At 38.5% G+C, this 24,947-nt stretch overlaps 1 protein-coding gene across 4 annotated transcripts; it reads right to left on the bottom strand.

Moving 5' to 3' along the window:
- Positions 1 to 3,288: 3,288 nt before the first annotated feature.
- On the bottom strand, positions 3,289 to 13,602 carry nup50 (nucleoporin 50). 4 transcript variants are annotated; one of them, XM_017693937.2, is made up of 8 exons: positions 13,471 to 13,602; positions 11,018 to 11,093; positions 9,783 to 9,866; positions 9,071 to 9,269; positions 7,139 to 7,867; positions 6,239 to 6,326; positions 6,018 to 6,136; positions 3,289 to 4,666 (listed from the first exon to the last, which is right to left on the bottom strand). In XM_017693937.2, the coding sequence occupies exons 2-8, from the start codon at positions 11,084 to 11,086 to the stop codon at positions 4,467 to 4,469; spliced, it is 1,488 nt and encodes a 495-aa protein (XP_017549426.1). In that variant the 5' UTR covers positions 11,087 to 11,093; positions 13,471 to 13,602; the 3' UTR covers positions 3,289 to 4,466. The 4 variants fall into 4 exon arrangements, with proteins under 4 accessions (XP_017549426.1, XP_017549428.1, XP_017549427.1 ...); XM_017693939.2 differs by having other exon boundaries at positions 13,457 to 13,587; XM_017693938.2 differs by having other exon boundaries at positions 11,018 to 11,096; positions 13,471 to 13,587.
- Between the last annotated feature and the right edge of the window lie 11,345 nt (positions 13,603 to 24,947).

Raw genomic sequence — 24,947 nt, 5'->3', positions numbered from 1 at the left:
TTTAAAGCATCTACATAAATATTCTGTTAAGTCCAACAGAAGCTTAAACCCCTTTAACGCCAAATATAATCAGCCAAGACACATTTGGTGTCTGAATTTTCCTACTACTGTTCTTCCTATGCAGCATACGTTTGTCCGTCTTTTAGATCAAAGTATTTCATAAAGCCTCAAAAACTAAATCAGCCGCTCTACTTAAGATTAACTCACAATTCAACACACCTTGCTGATTTAGCCCGCAGTCTACGCCATACCAACTGATGCTTTATAAGCTTCCATTACTTAGAAGCTGCGTCAGCCTTTCAGCTCCAGCGCAGAACTAAAGAAGCAAACTTCAGACACCAAATGTCTTGGCTGACTGACCATGTTTGACATGAAGTGGAAAGTAGCAAACAATTGATTTTTCACTTAACCATCCCTTAAAAAAATAAAACGATACATAAGTGCACCACCAGGGGGCGACAGACCTATTCACCTGCATATGGTACAATAACGCAACGGTGTTGCCTTTTTTGATTTAACTCAGGGGTTAGAGCTCTCTCAGAATCACAGAGCTGAGCTGGACAGGCAGAGTTGCACATCTATCTCTGAGAAACAGACAGAGGGCCCAGCCTGACCGGGTCCCGCGTCCATATTCATGAGGCATGTCTATCACGAGGCCACAGATGGAAGGAGGTCCGAGGCAGGTCCGCAAAAAAAGCTCATAGCAACAGAAAGACAGGGGAACAAAGCAGGCAGCTGCCTTAATAATTGAAAAAAGCAGGAGTGGGCAGGAATATCTAATACAGGGCGGCAAAATAAAACATTTTACTGAATCCCAGCATCCTTGGAACTTGGATGGCAACACAGGCGACCCCACTGTCAAACTTCATTAGATCCTTATGAAGTGGACCGTTTCCTGTACACTGATTCACCAGTTGCGAGGGTTATAGCGTCAAACGAATGAAAGCCTATTAAGTTCCTATTGCGAGGTGAACGGTACACAGCAGGGCTATTGACTGAACGTAATAACGTTGGGAAAAAGGTCATCCCAAAGCCCTCGCGGTGTGCTGCGTTATCCAGATCCCTAACCCAGCTGCAGGATTTTGAGGAGCCTGCTCTCTTCCCATTTCCCCCCCACGTTGCATGAAAAACAATGACTGCTGAACGCCAGAGGGCGCCCGCGAGCGAGTCCTCGATGAACGGGGCGAGTGGAGGCAAAAGGCTGAACATTAAAAGTTCAAATAGTTTCGAATCACGTGCCCAGAAATTGCCTTTAAGTGTAGAATGCAGGAGGACGCGAATCACTAAAACCAGAAAACTTACCTGCACGTTTCCTTTTCCACACCAAACGGGGTTCAGGCAGCAGAACGCCGGGGTTACTGCTGCTGAGCGCTGATTGGTTGGAGAGCGGAGCAGCTCATTGGCTGTTCACGCTCACTGACAAACTCCTATAACTCGAGTTTAAAAGCTCTTAAAACATAACAGCGGTGTTAAAATGACTCATGTCGGTCTGGGTTCAGGTAACTCACGTATTGTTTTATACTAGCTATTTATAAAAAAATTTGAACTTACTCGGGAGCGCCCTCTAGCGTTTGAGAAACACGAACACATTATAGAGTGGTAATTCTCTTCTACAAGCTCACTAACACTGAATAATCCAGAAAACGTCTTAAAGAAAGAGATGCAATCATGCTCGGATATTTAAAAAAAAAAAAAAAGAGCATCCAGGAATGGCCTGGTCCTTTACGAGCAAGGATGTGTTGAGGCTCAGCACTTTGCCAAAGAATGCAACAGGGAATAATCCAAAAGTTTAAGCAGCACAACTGAATAGCTACAACCTTCAATCTCTCAAAGCGCACGACATTAAAACTCGCATGTTTCTGTAACTGGCATAACCACATGGGTTCAGGAATACTCTGACAAACCGTTGTCAATAAACACAGTTCAAATGCACACTGTGCTCTGGGCCAAAGTAGAAGAGGATTATCCAGACCGTTACCAGCACAAAGTTTAAAAGTCAGGGTTCATCACATTATAGCTAACCGGAACATCTGAAGAGGAGCTATTCATGCTGTAAGATGTATATACATTATGGAGCAACATATCACTCTTGTCAGAAGAAAACCTTGCATCTCCAAAATGGTCATTTTACAGAAGGAAAAAACATACTGCACTTTTAATGTCAGTCAATGGAACCAGATATTTTTGCCAAGTCATTTTGGGTCATTTCTTTTGGTCCATTCTTCATGAAACTTGCCCACAACATAAAAGGCCAACAGGCACTTTCAAATAATGTCAAAAACTGAAAAATTGAGATACAAGGTTTTCTTCCTACAACAGCGATATGCTACCTTCCGGACACAGTCTTGATCAGGGACATCTATGCTTAGTCTAAGATAACAGCAAGCCACATTCTACACGTTACAACAAGTATGGCTGTGTAACCACAGAGTGTCGACGCTAGACTGACCTGCCTGTAGTCCAGACCTGTTTTCAGAGAGACATGTCCTGCATTACGATGTGCAAAATATGACAACAAAGGCTCTGTCTGATGATGCAGCGGAAGATCTGTGTATATTAATGTGTGTAAAAAAAAAAAAAAAAAAAAAAAAAAAAAAAATCAACTGCCATCTTCAGTTAGTGTTAATGTTCAGTTAATGCTCTAAAAAGGAAAGGGGATGTAACCGTGGTAAACATGCTCCTGTCCCAACCTTTTTGGAACATGTTGCAGACACCAAATTTTTGAAAAATTATTTACCAAAGAAGATAACAGTTGAAGTAAAGCATCCAACATCTGCACACAAAGCATGTTTCAAATTTAATAAAGTTACTAATGTCTGCTCCGTTTTATTAATATTTCACATACTGTCCCAAATATATGGAGGTTTATAAGTGCAAATACTCCTATTTGGATCACTGTTTACCAGTCCTGTTTAGAGTGGAGAAGTAGGCGAGCTGCAGTAGTGCACAGCTTGCACAGATCCACTGACTCAAAACATACAAAAGAAGTCAAAAGGACAGAAGTTTCAGAACCACTCTGTGCCTGAGATGCGGCCAGAAAACACTGGAGCGCACCTTCCAAAACTGCATAATTCAATGGTTGAGATGTAAACGGTCAGAGTGGTTAAAAAAAGGTGTATGTAGAAAATTTTACCATTCAGAACCACTTCATGTATTTCAGGTCCCATTTCAGCAGGATGCTGTTTCTTTTTATATATGCAGTTAAAATTGCTGTAACAAGGTAATCTGGTTAGCTAACGGTAACCTGAAACACTATAATAAGTGACAGTAATGAAACCCACAAGTACATTTCAGGTCAATTTGATTTATTCGCCAATTAATGAATCTACAAAAAGTATCTGGTGCTGTTAAATGCATGCCTCATTTTTCTAAGGCGTTACAAAGGTCACTTGGAAAAAGAAAAATGAACCCAAAAAAGAAAAGAAAAATGAAATTTTCACCAAGATCCACTTTAAGACAGATTGCCACAGAGCCAGGCGGTAGGGGGTGCAGGATAATTCACTTGCAATCTTGATAATGATGTAGAATGACAGATGTTTCACTGGAGGAACTTTACAGGGTTCATTTACACAAAGCACTCTTGAGGACTCTCCATCTGAATAAATATCAATTACAGCAAATGGCTGGAGCAACACAATGAAAATGAACAAAAAAATAAAACTGTATTACACCTCAAAGAAGTCCAAAGATCGAAATCTAGTATTCTGCAGTTCCTCCAATCAAATACCTGGAGAAAAACTTTCAAACGTTTCTTTACAGTTTATAATTTTCCTATGTAAGTTTATCCTCCTTTAGAGAGTCATTAAGCAATTCTAAATGCTTTCCAAATCTGAAGACGTCTGAATTGCCTCCAAAGTTAACCTTTTTACAAGAAAGGCGTGAGCACAAATCAATCATGCTGAGCTTCAATTCGTACTCAAACTAATTTATTTAATCCTCACACATTCATAGCTGAATAAAAACAGCTCCTCAATTTTACCCAAGTTTAAAAAAAAAACAAAACAAAAACATATGCTCTGCTTCACTTGTCTGTTAAATAGCAGCAAAAATAAAAACTCGACGGAATGTTCAAGAACCTAGGCTTTTTACAGCCTGTATCTTCACTGTTAAGCATGTTGCCGTTGTCCCGACTCGGTTTTATTTTTAAATAGTTAAACCAGCATTTATGCAACCGATACTTGCAGAAGCATGAAAGTAGGACCACGGCCGGGATTTCACAGTACATGAACCGATTTGTTGCCACTGCTCATGAAGGATGTGCGCTGGCATGCATGTAAAAACTGTTCCAAGTTCAAATGGACTACGATAAGCATGAGTCCAGTGCGTGTACGATGACACAACCGGGGTGATCGTCACAGCCGTGCAAACCACATTCAGGCAATACATGACATACAAAGGGGGTGGGGTGGGGGGGGTCTTAAAATCTGAGCAGGAAACAGTCTGTAAAAGGGTGGGGTGGTGATGGCTCACGCTTTTTTCTCCTGCAGAATTTTGTGCAGTTCATCAGCGTCCTCTGCCGTTTTGACACGGATGAGCATTGGGACAGGAGTGGTGGGGTTCTTGTCATCCACAGCGGGATTTGGCACACAGACGACCATTACATTGTTTTTCCCTGTTCGAGAGCAGGGCATGGAGGAAGGGACCATGATGTTCAGCAGAATGTTACCTGGACAGAAATAAAGGGGCCACGTTCAGTCATCATCAATAGCACAAAGCGAAGACTGACAAGTTGATTTAGGCTTCTACTTCAGCATCACAGTTCAGCTTATTATAGCCATCATACGAAAAACGATCAACAGCTGTCCGTGCCGGTGTGTGAACAGTTTATGATAAATCGAAAGAAATCCTCCACAAAATCTTCTTCCCTTAACTTACCTTAAAATTGAAGAACTTGGACATCTTCTGTAAACTTATCATTTTAGAGATGGTGGTATGCATGGTTTTGTTTGGGCAGTGACTATACTCTCATGTGGCCAATGGCAAGTGTCAGAAATGTCTGCTTAAAATAATTCTTTTACATAATTTCTATAGTTTTTTACTCCCATGCAAAAAAAAAAAAAAGCTAAACACTAATGTTTTTACTAATGGCTTCGACCTAGTTAAGAGTCCAGATTTAAACCCTATATCTGGTCTCAAATTAAACACAAAGAGCTTTTTCAAATGTTATAATCCATCAATGCCGAGTGGCTTAAAACATGAGAAAAAAATAAGCTTTTAATGTCTTAAAAATAAACCATTAATCAATAAATTAGCGTGCAGTTTATTCACAAGACAAACATTTGATGAAATGAAAAAGCTATCCCATACCAATTTACTTTATTTGTATAATTCTTGCTAATTGATTAATGGTTCATTTTCTAGAATCTAGATCTGAGGACTGAAGAGAAAATGGAGGAAAAGGCACCAGATTTCTCAGTATTTGTTCTATTGTCCACCAGGGGGAGGATGCTATTCCTGTTATTTATACAGTATTCTCCAGTATTAACAGCTCTCTGTCCAAAAAAATATTTGCTTGCCCACCAACCGAATGAGCTATAATATACTGTTCTCTTTTGTTTCTTACTGCGTCACGCTTCGTTTTCACGGCTGGGTTCACGCCTCACATCACTAGCTTTTTGATTCTCACTCGGTGCGGCAATCTGACCTACTTCTGGATGTCAAGGCACGCTTGCGGAGTTATCACTGAAGAAATGCTCATCACAGGTTCCTTACAGACACAACAGCAGCATGAGTCTCCATCCACTCTATAGTATGACTAAGTTTTAAACAGTGACAAATTATTGTCAAATGTGATACAGATTCAACACTGTACTAATGGTCTAATAAAGTCTGGGCAGAGAAACACAGGGTCTGCTGTCCATGTGTCATTAAATTATTATTTTAAAAAATGCAATACGACCATTTTTCTTTTACATGGCAGGTGTGTAGGTAAAATGCGCTTTTGCACTGCGGTCAATAACACTGTTCTCTTCTGCTTAAATCAGACAGCAGCATGTTCAATCAACAAAGCAACTTACCCAGGTTGGTGTCTGCCCGCACCAGAAGCTGCAGTTTGTTCTCCAAAACCATTTTCAAATGCAGTGTACCAACGCCTTTCTCCTTGAACTCGCTTTCCTTTTTGTAGAACAACTTGCACCTGTAATGCACATTAAACAAAAAAATACTGAAGTATAAAACAGAATCCACCATCAACTCAAAGATGCTATTAGAATTAGGAGAGAAATGAAGGATGGACTACTTTTTAGAGTAAAAGGCATCTTTCTCCTTAATCTCTTTAACCACAGGTACCGGAGGCTCATCCGATTCTTCATCTGCTCCATTCTCATCTGCAAGGAAAGTAGAGATTAAACTGTAAGACTCCATTAAAAAAAAAAAAAAAAGAGGAACGTTCTCCTGGACTTCAACATTTTTTACTGGTATGCATAATTCACGATTATGCAAAATCTTATATTACATTAGTAAAGTAAAATTCAAAGATGAACACTGGTTTAGATCAGAACTATCATTTGCTTTTAATTAAAAGCTCATTGCAATCACAGTGCAAAATAAGTGCATTAATACACCTGGGCAGAAATTTTAGCAAATGATTTAATTATTCTTTTTACATAATTACTGAAATTGTTGAAAATATAATAATAATATAAAAGCACCTGCTCTACTATCAATATAAAACCATAAATTCCATAAAAATCGCTCCACCAAAATGAAGGGCTCAATTTCTTATGCAAAACCACACTCATACAAAAACGCTTTAAAATATAAATACTATATGTACCTAAATACCTCCTTTAATCATTCCTCATGACTTGAAAAAAGAACCCAAAAAGAAAATCCAAAAGAAAAAAAAAATTCAAATGCATACTGTAAGTTTTCACACAAGTTAATAAATATTGAAATTTAATTTAAGGGGGAAGTGGGAAAACAATTCGAATAAAAGCTTAATACTGGCCAAATTTAACACAACACACTATATTTAATTTACTTAAGGCAATATATAGATAAAATGTCCTCAGTAAATCTGCACATTAAAATCAATTGATTTCTTTGCCTCAGCTTTGCTAGGCACAGAATAGCTCAAAATTAGTTAGAAAATTCAAAAACAAGCTCCTGAACAAGCCCGTGTAAGGTGAGTGTGTACCTGCAGCCTGGCTGTTGCTTGCTGCCTCTGTCTTGGCTGCAGTGAAGGAGAAGGTGGCTGCAGAAGAGCCACTGCTTGCGGCACCTCCGAATAGGGATGTGGAAGAGGAAGAGGAGGAAAATGAAAAACCAGATGCCCCTCCAGAGGCAAGAGAGCCCAGCACAGAGCTGTCAAGCTTTTGGCCAAAGTTAAAGGTAACCCCCGCTGGAACTGGAGCTGGTGCTGAGGCAGGAGCGGAGCTTTTCTCTGGGGCAGCGCTGTCCTTGTCCTTGGTGAAGGAGAATAAAGCAGGAGCTGTGCTGACGCTGGCCGCAGCTGGTGTTACGCTGCTGCTGCTACTGCTGCTGGAAGAGAAGGACAGAGTGGCTGTGGCGCTGCTGCTTGCCTGAAGCCCTTTCTGCACCTCCCCTGCCGTCTCCTGCTTGGCCCCAGTGTCTGCAGCAGCAGAACAGCTGCCATATTTCTTCTCGATGCTGGCCAGGTGACGCTCGTAGTCACGAAAGATAGGGTTGAGGTCGCACAGAGGGTTGTCGTTGACATGCTTGGTGATCCAGTCACGCACAGAGCAGTTGAGAGCTGTGAGCTGCCGGTTGTATTCCTTACTGCTGCTATTACTGCTACTGCCACTGCCGCCAGAGCTCACAGCCAAGCTGGGGGTGGAGCCGTTGGATGTGATGTCACCAGAGTCTGCAGGCTTGGAGGAGGCGGGGCCATTGAATGACAAGGAGCCTGGGGGTGGAGGGCCAGGGAAGATAAGGGGGAGGGGTGTGGGGGGGAGAGAGAGGAGAATTTTGACTGCGGTGGAAAGCAATATTCCTCATGCTGCCTTTACCACAGCAGGAGAACGAAGGGGGGAGGCCAGATTTAGTAGGCGTGCAAACTGGCTAAACCCCTCTCGCCCCTCCCTCTCCTGACTCTATGATCAACCAGAACAAGCTCACTGCAGCTTTTTCAGATTCATTTATATTGGTTTTTTTTTGTTTTTTTTTTTAATTCAGGCCACTCAGCTGAGTTCCACAGTACACACACTAACCGCAGATTCAGCTCCATTAGTCACAAATGCCAGTTCTAACCCCAAAAAAGGAGCTTTTACAAGTCCATTTCAGGACAACACTTAAAATTTAGGAATCCAAATCTGACGTTAATTTTTAGGAAATAGGATTTAGCATGTTCACTGGTATTTTAATAAAGCAAAAGTGAATAAACCCCTTATTATAATTTAATTACTTTATTGTAGAATTTATGAAGACTTTTCATAGATTCATAGACTTCTCTCTGCTTGTTCCATCGTACCCTTATCTCAAGTGGATATCACTAAAGGAATGGTTCAGCAAAAAAATCTAAATTACACAATCTTCTACTCGCCCCAGTTATAGTCGAACAGCCAAGACACATTTGGTATCCAAACTTTGAGCTGGAGCTATGAGGATATTGTTGCAAACAAACAACAGGAGCCATAAGTCACCCAAGTCTTCTATAATCTTTCCTCTTTTCCCGTTAAATTCCATCGCTGTTTAAACATTTCTGCATAACCAACTGGTTAAGACGACAGTCATTCAGAGTGGTTTGATGTGAAATGCTAAGTTCTGGAGAAACAAGAGTTAGAATTGTTCACAGCGGTGGTGACAGAAAAAAGACATCTGAAAAGGTTAAGGACTAAAATCTACATCACAGAAAGCTGTGACACAAAATGGTTATGGATATCAACATGACATAACATCAGAAGACTCACGCAGGCTCACTGGCTGTTTTGAATAGTAAATACAATGGCTATATTTGCGTTGTATCACCAAATCTGAGTTGATTGACTACATCTGGGGCAAGTGGAAAATTGTTTAAATTAGATTCTTCACTGAACCACTACTTTAATGGTTCAAATTTAACACAACTGACTGGATCCGTCATGTGGTTACTACAGTTTGAAAGGTTTACCAGGGTTGGCCTTGGAGGTGGCAGGGGAGTTGAAGCCTCCGAAAGATGGGGCGACAGATGATGTGCTGCCATTGGTCAGACCAGTGAGGGGTTTGAAGCCAGCCCCATTTCCAAAGCCTGTTAAGGCTCCTCCAGCTCCTCCAGCTGACGAGGCCAGAGAGAAACCCTTGAAGCCTTTAAAAGCTCCTGCACTCTCGCCCTGTAGCAAAAGGAGAAAACTCATCTATTATTCATATTTAAACCCATTGCACTGCATGTTACAGTAGTCACATTGCGCACTCAGCAAAAAATAAAATACCAACACTTTATAATACTACTAAAATAATTTTCACATAAAAAAACGAAGAAAAGGTTATTAAATATATGAATTAAGCAAAATTTACATTAGTGTCTAGTACATTAGTATGGGTGCTTTCAGAATAAGAAGAGTGGTGGCTTGTACTTGACATGCCCTTAGTGCTTGGAGTCAGTACTCAACCCTGAAACTTGATAAGGCTATCTTTAGCAGATGTTTAAATAATAAACCTGGAAATAAATAGACATAATAGAAACACTGTATGAACATATTACTATGCGCTGTGATCTCATTCCTGATACTAAATAACCCATTTTCATATGACACTTGGCCATGCAAATCTATGTATTATACAATAACATTCTGCAATATGCCTCACGTGTCCTGGAAGTGAGGAAGTAGTCTCGAATCTGTTACCTCAGCGCCAAGATTTCGACGCTTGGCTTTCTTGATGGCTCGGTTTTTCATCACATCCTCACTTGCGATTGAAAATGTCCCTGCCTGAGGAGACAGACAGAAGAGCCCCAAATGTTAAATGTGGACACAAGACGGTCTGAAATGAACTGTTCACAAAGAAAAAAAAAAAAAATCATAATCAATGAGCCAAGATATCTGGTGTGTTTAAAGTTAGCTTCTGTAATTTTCCATTGGAGCTAAGAGGCTAATACAGCTAACAATAAATGGAAACTTATTAGCACTGTGAAAACTGTAGGCCTAAATTATCTTACCACCTCAAACCCTGCCAAGTAGACTGATACACTACATTTGAGGTAAGGGGAAAACTGCATAAAATAGATTTTTCAGTTAACTAATCCATTTACTATTAAGAGTAGAATTATCAGACATGCAAAATATCGATGCTTTATAACTTGAGTCACACTTTGATATCAATTTTGCAACACCTCTCCATTCAGAACCCAACACACAAAAGACTGTACCAGTACAGCACAACATACTTCTTGCAAGCTACTTAAAAAACCGCTACAGAAAAGTTTGGATAGTATGGAAAAGCATTAATTCAGGGGTTGGCAACCCAAATGTTAAGAAGAGCCACTTAGTCCTTTCAACAAAAACCAAAACACCTTGAGAATCACAACATATTAGATCCATTTTTACATACACAATTTGGAGCAACACATACTGCCATCTACTATACTGACATACCATGTAAATATGCCCTTTCCAAACATTTTGGAACATGTGCAGGCATAAAATTTAGAATGAGCACATATATACAAAATACAATAAAGATAACTTTCTAAAATGCTAAACACCTCAGCTTTGTACTGTTACTGACTGAATACAGATCAAAAAGTATTTATTTACTAAGAGCCAAAAGTTGTGTAAATATACCGTATATACTCCATATTTGAGTGCCAATAACTTTATCCTGACCTTTTATGCAGCACTTTCTAAAATTTGTAAATCAAACTCTTTTTTTTCTTGTAGATTTAGTGAAAATTACTAATAAATTTAAATATAGACAGTGGAATGATTTATGCTGAACTGCCTCCAAGGATAAGATTTTCATGCCTTAAAGACGGGCACATTTTTAAGAGTTCAATGCAGTGAAACAAACTGTCTTTAAGAAATCCTACATATGCTGTATTTGCATCATAGGCCTAGTTACCATTAATAAAATTAACACTTACTTCTTCTCCTTCATCCTCCTGATCCCAGTTCCTGTCCGTCAGCTCCTTCTCCGCAATCCGCTTTGCCATCACAGATCTGCTGACAGGTCAAATAAATGTGGAAACTATTAACCAGCTGAATTTCGACAATGAAAGATGCAAGTGCAAAAAAAAAAAAAAGTCAACCGATGTCATTTCAGTTCAGACTTTTTTTTTCTGCCCAATGAATTTTGTGAAAAACAGTTAAGTAACTTCAAAACACTAACGTTTGTGATTTTTCACATATCCTTACAGTAAACTTATTAGCCTATCAAAAATAAAAAAGCATAACCCACCAAACTCTAACATGGTTTAAAAAACTGTTGCTTGTAACATTCAGGAAGCAACAGAGGAATGTAGTACATTCAACAGATAGCCGATCTGCTGCATAGCTGCCTTTGTTTTCTTGTCTATAAGTTAGCAAATAATGTAAGGCTTCTAATCAGCAGCTATACATTTGAATACTGATGAATATCTGGCTTTGCTATTTGATCGGATTTCTCTTTATCAACACCATCTTTAATCCTTTATCTTTAAATGTTCCGCTGGAATCCAATAAGTTGGCGAAGCAAAATATCACAAGCAGGTTGATTTTTTTTCTGGCCATCTAAAGACCTTTCAGGCACTAAGAGCCAGAGTTGGGCAACACGATCATATTTAGTGTTAAAATGATAAATTACATCACATCTTGCTTTTTCTGCGCATATCATGGATAACATCGGTACTTAAAAATGCTTCCAAACTGCATGTTCAATTAAAAAGAGAGCTGTTTGATCGGATTTAGTGCAGTGTATGGAAGATTAAATCCAGATCCATTTTTATAGTGTTTCTAAAACGTGGCACTACTTTGTCTGTTCTGACTTACCAGATGCCAGAAAAATAAATATCGTAACATCATGCATCGTAAAAAATGTTCTGAACTATTGTGATATTTTTCCATATCGCCCACCTCTGTCAGAACCACCACTGTTAGAGTTGGGACAGAGATCAGCCCAGTGTTTCTGCCCCTTTAGACATTCTCAAGACTTTTCCCAAGACTGTCCATGTTAAATGATTTTAGTATTTGTAGAGTTCAGCAGCTGAGGCTCGGATTTACTACTGACCTGCCACACTCGAGGAAAACAAACAGAAAATCTGGGGTTTTCAAGTTGCATTTATAGTTGAATTTTAAAATAGCCACCTTTACAACACACTACACATGATAATTTGTCACTATATTACCTTCCTAAAATGACTGAAAACTCTTTAACTAGGCCTTGTATGGAACCAGCGTTTAACTGCTTGTGTTTTAATGTGGTTTAAGTTAACCTGACAAATTTCCTCACATATTAGCGGTCATCTGGTCACACTGAGCATTGAGTGGGAAATTAAAGGCAATTTCCACCATTTATCAAAATTACTACTAACAAAACGTCAGGACTAATCCGAAGACATTCAGTACGACTTGACGTGTAACGCACCGTTCCAGAGAAACTATCGAGACAGAACTGTTTGACTGGTGGTGATAGGAACCAGACGTCCGAACGGTTTATTGCCTCTAAAAGCCCCCTCACAGGAGGCCAGTTATTACGTAAAATTATTACAAATATGTTGACCACTGACTGGGATACAACTTCACGATGGTTTAAAAACCAGCTGTTAGCTAATTCTTTAATGGCGGAAAGGGATAGGCAAGGCGTTAAGTGCTAAGGAAAATAGCGCTCAAATAAATCTCGCTTTATCAAATTTACAACTAGTCATCGAAACTACCATCATCAACATTACATATAAAGACCCAGAAGACATGTGTAGGCTCACTAGCCATTTCGAATAGCAAATAAAGTGACTAACGTCGTGTGTGTGTTGTAGCTACGGACGCCTGGCTCCTATCGCCACCACTGTAAGGAAAGCAGAGTCGTTAAGTTCACACAACTTCATACCAAAACACCTGAAATTTTACAGCTCTGCGACTCAACTACACAGCTTAAACATCAAAAACGGTCAAATTCGCCCCTAGCGCAAAAAAAAAAACCTGGCAGCCGCCGCTCCTTAATTACTTTTAGGGTTAAGTTACAGAGCGAGATTTACAGTCATTTACAAAGTAAAACCAAGTCGACCATCAGCGAGTCCACAGGAACGCCAACTTCTTTAGGGTTAAGCGAACCGACATCCTTCGCGCTCTTCCTTCCTCAACCGCCGCGAGGGACGACAAGACAAACTCGTTTTAAATAGCCACCATATCATGAGTCTGTAATATAGCGTTACTCCAGGAGCACATGGCATTTTTAGATGTGTCAGATTTACAGGCGATCCTGGGGCCGACCGGCAGCCATCTGAAGGCCGGTCACTTTCCATCCAGCTAAATGAGCTGCTAGCCGTTAGCCGGCAAACACTGACGAATGACTCACAGTGAAAAAATGCTCCGGTGAATATAAAGCGTACCGTCGTATACACACCTTTCTGGCGAGCACAAAAACGGCACCAAGCAGCTACTCTGAGATATTACTGGCCTAAAATAACAACACCGGCAGCGTTCCCACTTTCACCACGCCACCATTTTAGAAAACGGGATATTCGCGCGTCGAAGAGCCGCACTGCGCATGTGCGGTGAATAAGGCTCGATTATGTTTGTGGGAAATGCAGTTTTCGAGCACGTTTTAGGACTACAATTTGTGTAATCTGAAAACATGCAATGTGCTCCACGCCGTAATACAAGGAAATGTTTACAGTGAACCTCTCAGTAAAGTCATGTAAACGTGATGTTGCTTCATTGAAACAATGACTCAAGAAGAAGAAAAAAATGCTACAAAAAGCTACTTCAGAAAAAATTATCAGATCAAACAAATCCTCAAGCAGCTTAACCTCAAACCTCAAGCTCCCTAGAAAACTTTAGCAAAACGTTTTAGGGCTTCCATTGTCTATCTGCATAGAGGTAAAACGGTGAATGTTGTTAGGTTTTTTTTTTTTTTTTGTCATTTTTGGTCTAAAATAAAAGGCTCTGGCTCTAAAGTGAGATGTGTGGGCAACAGCTAAGCAGTCTAGATGCTCCACCACCTGCACAGAAAGATATCAAACCCATGAAAGGAGCTAAATGTGAAGAACCAAGGAAGAGGAAGGTTTTTTTTCTGCATGAATTTATAGGGTCCATATTGTGCAAAACCCTTTTTTACACTTTACATTTTCTTGACATAAAAGCTTGGTGTAGTATGTGAGCATTGCTAAAATTGTAGATCATAGTCTTCTGTTTACTTATGAGACTGTTTTGTATTGATTGTTTCTGCGATGTCATGAAAACCAACTTATTTACATACAACCCCAATTCCAATGAAGTTGGGACGTTGTGTAAAACATAAATAAAAACAGAATACGATGATTTGCAAATCCTTTTCAACCTATATTCAACTGAATACACTACAAAGACAAGATATTTAATGTTCAAATTAATAAACTTTATTGCTTTTTGCAAATATTCACTCATTTTGAATTTAATGCCTGCAACACGTTCCAAAGAAGTTGGGACAGGGGCATGTTTACCACTGTGTTACATCACCTTTCCTTTTAACAACACTCGATAAGCATTTGGGAACTGAGGACACTAATTGTTGAAGCTTTGTAGGTGGAATTCTTTCCCATTCTTGCTTGATGTACAACTTCAGTTGTTCAACAGTCCGGGGTCTCCGCTGTCATATTTTGCGACATAATGCGACATAGGTTGAAAAGGATTTGCAAATCATCGTATTCTGTTTTTATTTATGTTTTACACAACGTCCCAACTTCACTGGAATTGGGGTTGTACATCAGCCTATTTAGCCCACAGCAGTTTAGCCCTTACTTTCATGAGAAGTTACAAAGAGTGTTTCAGCCCATTCTGCTTTTTGATTAAGGTACAATACAGGGCAGCCAATCAAAACAGAGCTCATTTTTACACATAACAGTCTTAAAGGTACAGTAACAAAATATATGTCAGAATTTGGGGTGGGCTGCAAAGATAATTTCAACTGCAAATTTTAAATGACTTGGTTCACATCATGCTACAGATAAAGACTTGTCACCTGCAGGACTACAGCACATTTCTGAACTGATTCTATTGAAATTTCTTCTTTAAATAGGCCTTGTGTGGGACTAGAGATGGCATATTGGTATCATGTGTATCTGTTATGGGCCAATATCAGCAGTAAATGCTTGATGGGATATCAAAGGGAAAAAGAGGACGAATCTGATCCAGTGCTTTAACAAATGTATCCTGAAATATCACGCTCACATTTTGTGATGTGTGTTTTTTCCTGTTGGGTAGGAGTGTTCTAGTTAGAAATAGCTACTTTTAAAGCTTGGTAGTTTTTGAAGAGACTAGTTTTTAAGCTTCAGTACTGGTATCAGAAACGTTGTCCTACCTCTATAAGATATGGTTCCTGTGGCCGCACTGACTGTTCACTGCACTTGACATATCTAATGCCATAAAAATGTACTGTGGCACGTCTCAAGACAACATGTCAAAACATCTTTCAGACAGCAGGCCTTGCTTTGGAAATTCTCTTTTGACATTTCAGCTAAATCAACATCTGTAGCATGTGTTGAAGGCAGTGCAGTCATAGTGTTAATTTGACACGGATGGCTTTACTGTACAGACTGAAAAAAGTCAATCAGCAGCAGAGGCAGAGCAAAAATAGTCTATTCCATGGCAGGTTTATCTACATGTATTTTCACTATGCAACTACAGAACCAAAAATGGCTTTTATTTTTATTACGCACAACAATGTGAGACTTTTTTCTTTCCGATTTCAGTTTTTTTCACAGAAAGAAAAGACTGCATTGAATTTGCCTGATTCAGTAACTCACTTACTGCCAAATATAAGAAAGGCAAAATCTAAACACCGAAATCAAGCAGGGTTAAAGGGGAATTCTACCTTTTTTTAAAATTTCTGTATTATTAAATTTATACAAGTAATCAAAGTTCTAGAGAAACCGAAAAGTCAAACTGTTCACTTTGGTGGTGATAGGAACCGGGCGTCTGAGGAGTTTAATGGATGATGGCATGCCGTTTGTGTCCCACTTTACAAATTACAAATACGTATTAAAAATAAGATTAAGGACATAACTAAAGCTGTACCTTGAAATTTGATCATTAATTAATCGTTAATATTCATATCATTGTTTTATTTTTGCACTAATGCGTGAATCCATTTAACATTTCATGGTTGAAACATCCCTCCATTATGGGATGTGAAAAATTGACGTTAGTGTTTCACAACATTCAACCCTGTTACCTGAACACATTCCCCTCTGAGAAACATCTGGAATGTAAAGTTACATCTTTGACAGCAATATGCCTCATCTGAACTTTCGGGAAGATCATGGGAAGTAGAAAAGAAAATGTTATGCTTCTTTTCTTTATCTTCAGATATTGTGATATGGACTGGTGAAACAACTGTAAAGGTTAAGCCCTGTTACCCAAATTACAGAATGAAAGTAAAGTACACACACACACACACACACACACACACACACATCTTCTAAGCCGCTCATCCTTCTGGGTCACGGGAGGAGCTGAAGCCTATCCCAGGTCATTGGGTGGAAGGCAGGATATACCCTGGACAGGTCACCAGTCCATCATGGGCTGAAATTAGAATACTAATTTAAAAAACATACAAATTTGAAGTAAAGCTTGAGAATGATATTAATGTCATAGTGTGCCATTAGCATGGATGCTAGTGTATTTAATACACTGCCTGATGTCTTACACGTTATTTTAGGACAACTTTGAGAACGTTTAATTCCTAAAATACATTCATGGCAGAAAGAAACAGGCAAGTTAAGTTAAAACAGTCCCTCAAAGAAAACTTTCAGACTGAGCGCTAATTTACCATCATCAGCTTTACATATAAAAACTCAGAAGATTCACTGGTCATTTTGGATAGTAATTAAAATGGCTACATGTTATTCTAGATATGACCCCTGGTTCCTATCACCACCATGAACCGTTTAACCCACTCTGAATGTCGTTAAATCTTAATTATGTAATTATGCAGCAATTATGGAAAATACACAGAATTCCCCTTTAATGCGTTAAGTTTTGAGTGCACACATGGAGCTCCACTATGACTGTAGTCATTATATATTGTCTGTGTAATCACTGTCGCACTGTTTAAAGTCTTTTTTTCTGCTAACTGTAATTGACAGCATAGAAAAGGAAATAAAATGTAGCTTTAGAGCTACTATGCTGTGCAAAACCCTCATGAGAAATCTGGATGAAGAGAGCTGATGCGATCTATTACTGCCAGGCTGTTGGTGGGGTTCCACTTCATTGCAGGGAGGAACTGATTCAGAAAGACTTTTAGGGGGATTTTGTGGAAAATGCTGCGGCGTTGTGGAACAGATGGCGCCACTCCAAACGCTCAGGATCCCACAGTCGTTGTGCCAACCAGGGAACAGGTGCTAAGGAAAGTAGGAAGTGAGCTTGGGGCCCTGGACGACCACAGGAGAGCCCTGACCAGCTGGCCCGGGAAAGAGCACGGAGGACTGAGAGATGGGGGATCAAGCTCTGTGTGTGGGACAAAAGAGAAAGAGAGGGCATGTTTACTGTTCCTCATGAATGGGTGGATCATAGTATTAACCCTTTAATGCCCCAAGACCTGTATGTGGGCCCACTCTCATCAGTACAGAACAGTAGACTCATAGCACTGAATAACAAGACTTAAGATTAATAACTAAATAGTAAAATGGTTATTTGTTGAATTTGATTGTGTAGTTGATCTCCACATAAAAATATCATTTTCACACAGTTTTGTCTTTGAGTTTACTTATATTCTGATTTCATTCATGAATGGGTGGTTCCTAATATTAACCCCAAGGACCCTTTTAGTCTCTTTGTGGGCCCATATTTCAGCCTTCACTGTAATAAATTCATATATTGCTGTTGTCGGAACAAAACCTTGTATCTCAAAAATGATAACTTTACAGGAGAGGGAAAAATCCAACTTTACTGTTAATGTAAGTCAATGGAACCAGAACTAATTTATTTATATAAATTATTTATATATATATATATATATATATATATATATATATATATATATATATATATATATATATATATATATATATATATATACAATATTGTGCAAAGTCTTAGGCACCCAAGACACATTTTCAAAATCAATTTATTTGTGTAGTTTGTGTTTATTTGCTGAGAAAAGTGTTAATATTTGAATCAACAAAATTGATAGAATATTAATTAACAATGATTTTATTTATATATTTATATTTATATATATATATATATATATATATATATATATATATATATACACACAGACAGTCACTCACACACTCACACCTAGGGGCAATTTAGCATGTCCAATTGGCCTGACTGCATGTCTTTGGACTGTGGGAGGAAACCGGAGAACCCGGAGGAAACCCACGCAGACACGGGGAGAACATGCAAACTCCACACAGAGAGGACCCCGGTCGCCCGGCCAGGGAATTGAACCCAGGCCCTCCTCGCTGTGAGGCGTGTATCACGCTGTGTATCGTGCCTTTCGCCCGAAGACTGCTGGGATAGGCTCCAGCGCCCCCCCGCGACCCTGACGGAGAAGCGGCTTGGAAAATGGATGGATGGATGGATATATATATATATATATATATATAAATAGTGACAGAGTTAGTTGTTTAACCATTTTCAAACCTCTCCTTGAGGAAGTCCAGTATTATATGTAGTTAAAAAGCAGCTCCTGGTTTGACCAATCAGTGCTTCAGTAAATTGTGCTCATGATGTAATTGATGATATTAACAAGTTTCTGTGGTGGCTGTAAAGGTGTCAAGGAAAAATATGGACCCAAGAAATTCTTGTTACTTTTTATTGTTTTTATGTTTATTTAAATTATGAATATGACTTCATTCTAATGTATATTGTGATAAACTCACTCACTTAAATGCCCAAGACTTTTGCACAGTACTATATATGTATATATATATATAATTAAATTTATTAAATTTACTTCATAACAATGAAGTGGCACAATGTGATAGGATACGAATGAAGTCTCACTTCCTCTCACTTGACTATGTTTAGCTTATTACTATCTTAATTATTGCCTTAGGTTTCAATAGATCATAACATAATCCTTGTAAATATCTGGGGCCAGAATACTTTATTGTTATTTAAATAGTTTTTTTCACAGTGGTACTGTAGTTTGAACTAATTTAAGTAAAATTCAAATAGTAAAAATGTTTGAAGTAAAAAAAGTTAGCTTAAATAAGGAATTTGTCTGCAATTCTAGTGCATAGTTTCTGTTAATATACTTAATTTTACCCCTAAAATGCCAGGCTTATTACATACTAAGGCTTCTTATTCAGTAACTACAGGGACTTCAATGTAAACTGGTTGAGCTATTCTTAGGTTACAGAAGTGTGTAATGAAACTTTAGGCCCTGGCCTAAATGGCCTTTAATGGGTTAACACTAAAAGTTTAAAAATACAAATAAAGCATAAAATATAAAATGTGCCATATTTTTTTTTACAGGCCAAATTTGACTTTTTTTCAATATGTTAAAGTCAGCAAATAAACAGTAACTTCACTAATATTTTTTACTCATTTTTTACATTTAAAATTTGATTGTTTTGAAAATAACTCCATAGATAGCAACCTCACTTTATTTGTTTTCGTCTTGAAATTTCATTTGCACATGTGCAATCAAAATCTTAATCTTAAAGGTGAGTTCTTGCTCACTTAGTAACTCAGATTTCTTTTAAAACATGTTGATGCTTAAAAGGAAATTTGTTAAAAATCTGCTTAATACAGATGGTTGAGATGTAAACAAAGTCATTCAGAGTGGTTTTGCGTGAAATGGTCCATTATGGAGAAACTCATAAGATTTCTTTACAGTGGTGATGATAGGATGCAGGGGTCACCATATCTACAATGCAAATATAGCCAGTCTATTTACTATCCAAAACAACCAGTGGGCCTACACGTGCCATCTTTAAATTGATTAAAAAACATTTCTAATTAAAACTTCCTCATAAAACTGCTGTAAAACAATGTCTCAGACATCACGCAATGTATTTATACTCATTATATATGGAATAAGTTTTTGTGAGGGAACTCCTCAGACGCCTGGTTTGTGGTGGGTTTGTATTTTTCTCTGGAATGAATAATTTCCAAACCACTCTGGTTAGAGTTCCCCTTTAAGAGGGATGGTGGGTACAGTATCTGCTCTCTGGATGGCCTAAATATCTTCTGTTAGAGCTGCCAAAGTGCTTTGATTTTCTGTTATTACTAATAAAGCATGTTTTTAAAGGCTTTTATCATATACAATCTTTATTTTTGGCTTGAGCAGGTGATGAAATCTATCCAAGCACCCCTTCAGGGTAAATTCCAATGAGATGCATCAACACCACAAAAAGTGTTAAAATGGACGCTGGTTCACTGTGGTGGGAGGGGCCATGGCCTGTCCCTGACAAAGGGGGGAGATGAGAGGGCCTCCTAGTAGTTATGAAGATTATTGGGCTGATACAATTAGGGGGCCTCTGGCTTGTCATAAAGGAGAGGGGGCCTCCGTCAGACTGTCACATCCTGGTGTGCATGGAGCACAGCTGCAATGTTCTCTACGGGGGTGAAGGAGAAATGGATTGATTTCAGATTTTTTGACACAACTAAACTCCGAGCTGGCAGCCGCTCATCCAAAGCCGCTTTGTCCCCCGAGGCCTCGCAGCGCAATCGATCACTGTTTATGAGGAGATGTTTTACATCAGTGACTGTTGTAAATAATTATGGCAGCCTTATTCCAACACTGTTCAGTTTTTATTGAGAGATTACAGTTTCAAATCAATCACGGGCCAACTTTATGACTCTCTTTTTCAATAAAAAACGTGCCCTTTTGAACTACCCGCATGCCCACATTGGCTTCGGGGGTCTTTTCATCATCACCCCTTGCTGCCCTTTGAAATTAGAGCAATGTCTTCATCCTTGTTGCTTTTCTTAATTGAATCAGGGAGCACTGATTATCATTTTTTTTCTGCATGCATTTCTAATCGCAGATGTGCTCACAAGACATATTTAAATGTCAATCAGCCACCACAGATCACTGAAAGCCTAATTATGCACAATTAGTTAACTGTCATATGCAGTAATTACTGGAGTGAATGGATAAATTAAGAGGAAATTTAATTGGTTGCTCTTAATGGAGCTAAATATATGTTAACTCTGCAAGGCCCACCGTTAAAATTTCAATTTGTTCATTATGTGGAAAATCTATGATAAAAACATTTTACAAAAATGTGCAATGCATGCCAGAGCAACCTGGAAGTCTCTCCTGGGGACATATGGGTTCTATCATAGGATGAAAAATGAATAAATCTCACATGAAAGCAGCTTCTGTCATAAAACTATTGCAAAAAAGCAGCATCCCCAAGCAATGCTAAGCCAGTTTCTCCTCTTTAAATGGCCAAATGCAAATCACCAGTCTAATGCCTTCTAGTGGCTGTTATTGGTACTAAGTAAGGCTAAACATGAAACAGGCTGTTCACCCGTCCTTCCCCTGGCACAGTCCATGCATTCCTGCATTCCAGGTCCCTGAACAGTTGTGAAGTTTATGTAATGATTGGTGTAAGAAAATCTCAGAAAGTGCAGCTTATAAAAAAAAAACAACTAACCTTAAAGGAGAAATCCACCGATTTTTCAATGTTTAAAGACAAGAAAGTGTAAAGAAAGTAATTCAGAGTGGTCTGATGTGAAATTCTCCTTTGTACAGAAACTTACTGAGTCAGAATCGTTTATAGTGGTGGTGATGGGAACCAGACGTCTGAAGAACGCAATGCTCCCTCACAGAAAGCTATTACGTGAAATGGTATTACGTGAAAAATAGAGACAAAATGATCCCCAAATAAAACATATGGAAAGCTTTTTTCCAGATTTTGATTGTCAGATTTTCTACAATTTTACAGTTATCAACCTCACGTTTAAAAACTCAGACGTCGTGTACGTTTGCTGGTGGTTAGTAAACAAAATGGCAATATTTGCATTTTAGACATGACAGCCCCCTGGTTCCTTTCATCAACACTGAAATAATTCTGAGTTGGCCCGTTTCTCTTGAACAGTGAATTACACATCAAACCACTGTGAACGACTTTGTCGTGACTGAAAGAATTATGTTGAAACTTTGAAACATCGGAGGTATTCCCATTGAACTTTTAGACCGTGGTATTTCTTCATGTCTGTGGATTAAGCACATTGTGGGCACACACTTCAGCCCCTCATTCTCATAAATGCATAATTTACATATCAGTATCAATATCATTCAGTATCATACTGAAAAATTCATTCTTGTAATTGAATAATAACTCTCAATTAATATTTGAGCAATAAGCCTGGGGTTTCAAGAGGTGTAGCAATAGTAGCCATATGTATTTAACATGTAGCTACTCATACAGTCTGGTTTTCTTGCAAAAAGTAGGTTAAATTATCATAAGCTTTTTTGGAAGGTTACCTACACAGGGCTTCATAACACTAACATAAGCCTTGAATAATGCACAGTTAACATGTAATAAGACGCTTTGTAAGTGTGTGTGTGTATATATATATATATATATATATATAATTTATGTTAACTGTGTTGAATAATGAGTGATTAGTGACGTAAGCTGTTTATATATACTGAAGGATTGCTGTTATTCTATGTTAGTGAATGTGTCATAAAGTTCTTAAGCGGGTAGCCTTCAAATAAAAAGTTTAATCATTTGAATATGGGTTATATTATTGTAAATCATGCAGTCGGTGCCTCCAGATCATTCAGAATACAATATTATTGAAAACTGGCCCCATGTGAAATTCTGAAAGGGAAAAAATTGACTCGAGATTTTAATCCTACATCCATAACTGTCTGACAAAACACATCTCCCTGTCTCACAAATCAAACATGCTTGATTAAATCTAGTCCAGAAGGTTCCGTATGAAGCACTTTGGCAACACAGCACTCAGAATGATCGTACTGATATGACTGACTTATAGCAATTAATAATTCATCTATATTAAATCCCCCAAGTGCTAGTGTGTCAAGGCCATTACGGAGGACACCGTGAGCGGCTCGGCCGAATCAGCTCAGGACAACAACAAGATCTCTACAGTACTACTGTCTGTCTGCTGTGGCCTTCACATTACTTCAAAAGACTAAACTACACTGCGTGAAGAGAAAACATTATGAATGAATGCTGATCTTTTAAGAAATCATATAAAAAACAAAACAAATACACAAGATATAAATACAGAGTCCAGTTTTGGCAATATTAAAGTTTAAATTATACTACCAAAACTTGGGTTTTACTTGGAAATCCATGCACAGAATATTGACTCTATTTATTAAAGGGAAATTCCACTGATGTTTCACAATTGCTATATAAGTAGACAGAAAAAATGCAAACAAAGACATTCACTACAGAGACTATCAGACTACAGAGTAGTTTGATGTGAAACGTACCAAGACAGAATTGTTTACAGTGATGGTGATAGGAACCAGACATCAGAAGTGCCTTTTAAAGTGACTCAACTATTTGACTTAAATATTCCATGACATGGTTATGAATGAAACACATTCGTTGCAGAGAGGTTTGCGAGACTAAGTAGTCCTCAAAGAAAACATTTTTTTTAGACTCATCACTATTTCGTCATTGTGAATATTACATATGAAAACTCTGAAGACACATGTAGGTTCACAGTGGTTTTAGGGTAGTAAATGAACTGGCTATATCCACCATCTACACCCACCACTGTAAACAAATCTATAAGTCTAAAAGTTTCTCCCTAATGGATTTTTTCAAATTACTCTGATTTTTTTCTTCAACTCGCCTGAATTATGCAGGATTTTTAAAAATTTGTATAATTCCCTTTTAAGTTGGATCGACATTTTTTCCTGTATGTGTAAAATATAGAGGAGAAAGAGAGCAGCAAAGTCAGTATCATTCTTCTGCAATATTAATATTCAAATGGCAACTGCAGTCTTGCACCTAATGACACCTTCTCAACCAGACATCAAGAAGAATCTCATTATCATTCCCTTATCACATTCTGCTGTCTTAAAATAATGCAGATGAAAATGAGTGCCATAGTAATATTGGCATCAGGACTGAAGGTTTTGAAAAATGAACCTTTAAAATGCTGCTAACAGGCACAAGCAGAATTCTGAGACTTTTCCTCCATCTCTGTGGCAGCAGACTGCCAGTCCCACCACAATACAGCTACACACTTACAAATCCAGCTTCTACAACTAAAACTGGCTATTAAAAACAAAGATGCCGAGGAGCAATGCCCCGTAAGAACCAAGTTTTGGCTCCCTAAAGAAGCTTTTGATTGAGTGGCTTCATGTTTTTAGAAGAACCACGCACCAAGAACCACCCACTGGAAGACTTTATGGAACCAAACGTGTTATTCCAAAAAAAAAACCCTTGGCACTTTTATTTTTAAAGGGCCAATAAGCTAGATTTTTCTGGCATTTGATTTTTTCCACCTATAATGTTTGTGTGGTTTTGTGTACCAAACACAGTCATTGTTCATTTTTTCATGACAATTTTCCAACTTCTCTTTTTCCATAGAATTAAACAGGCTCTTTTTGTTACTGTGCCTTTAAGACTGATGAATGTAAATGAGCACTGTTCTGATTGGCTGCCATGTATTCACCTTACCCAAAAAGGAGCCTGGGCAGAAACACTCCTTACAACTTCAATGCCAATAGGCACAGCTAAAATGCTGGCTGAGTAGGCAGATAAATTCACAGGCTGTATCCCAGTCTCCTCATATCTCCATTTATGCTGTTTTTCAGTTTTTGATATCATTTGAAAATGCCTGTTGCTTTATATATTGTATGCACATTTCATGATGAATGGACTGAAAGAAATGACAAAATATGTCTTGGAAAAAAGTCTAGTTCCATTGACTTACGCCGAA

The sequence above is a fragment of the Pygocentrus nattereri genome, chromosome 1, assembly GCF_015220715.1.
Source record: "Pygocentrus nattereri isolate fPygNat1 chromosome 1, fPygNat1.pri, whole genome shotgun sequence".
NCBI classification, from domain to species: domain Eukaryota; kingdom Metazoa; phylum Chordata; class Actinopteri; order Characiformes; family Serrasalmidae; genus Pygocentrus; species Pygocentrus nattereri.
Note: the sequence above shows the minus strand (reverse complement) of the source record. Positions and strands in the feature narration are given on the sequence as shown.

Coding starts and splice junctions, on each gene's coding strand:
- nup50 (XM_017693937.2), bottom strand. CDS start 11,086: ATGGCAAAGCGGATTGCGGAGAAGGAGCTGACGGACAGGAACTGGGAT. Junction 6,137..6,238: donor GATGCCTTTTACTCTAAAAA/GTAGTCCATCCT, acceptor TGTGCATTACAG/GTGCAAGTTGTTCTACAAAA. Junction 4,667..6,017: donor GCGGGCAGACACCAACCTGG/GTAAGTTGCTTT, acceptor ATTTCTGTCCAG/GTAACATTCTGCTGAACATC.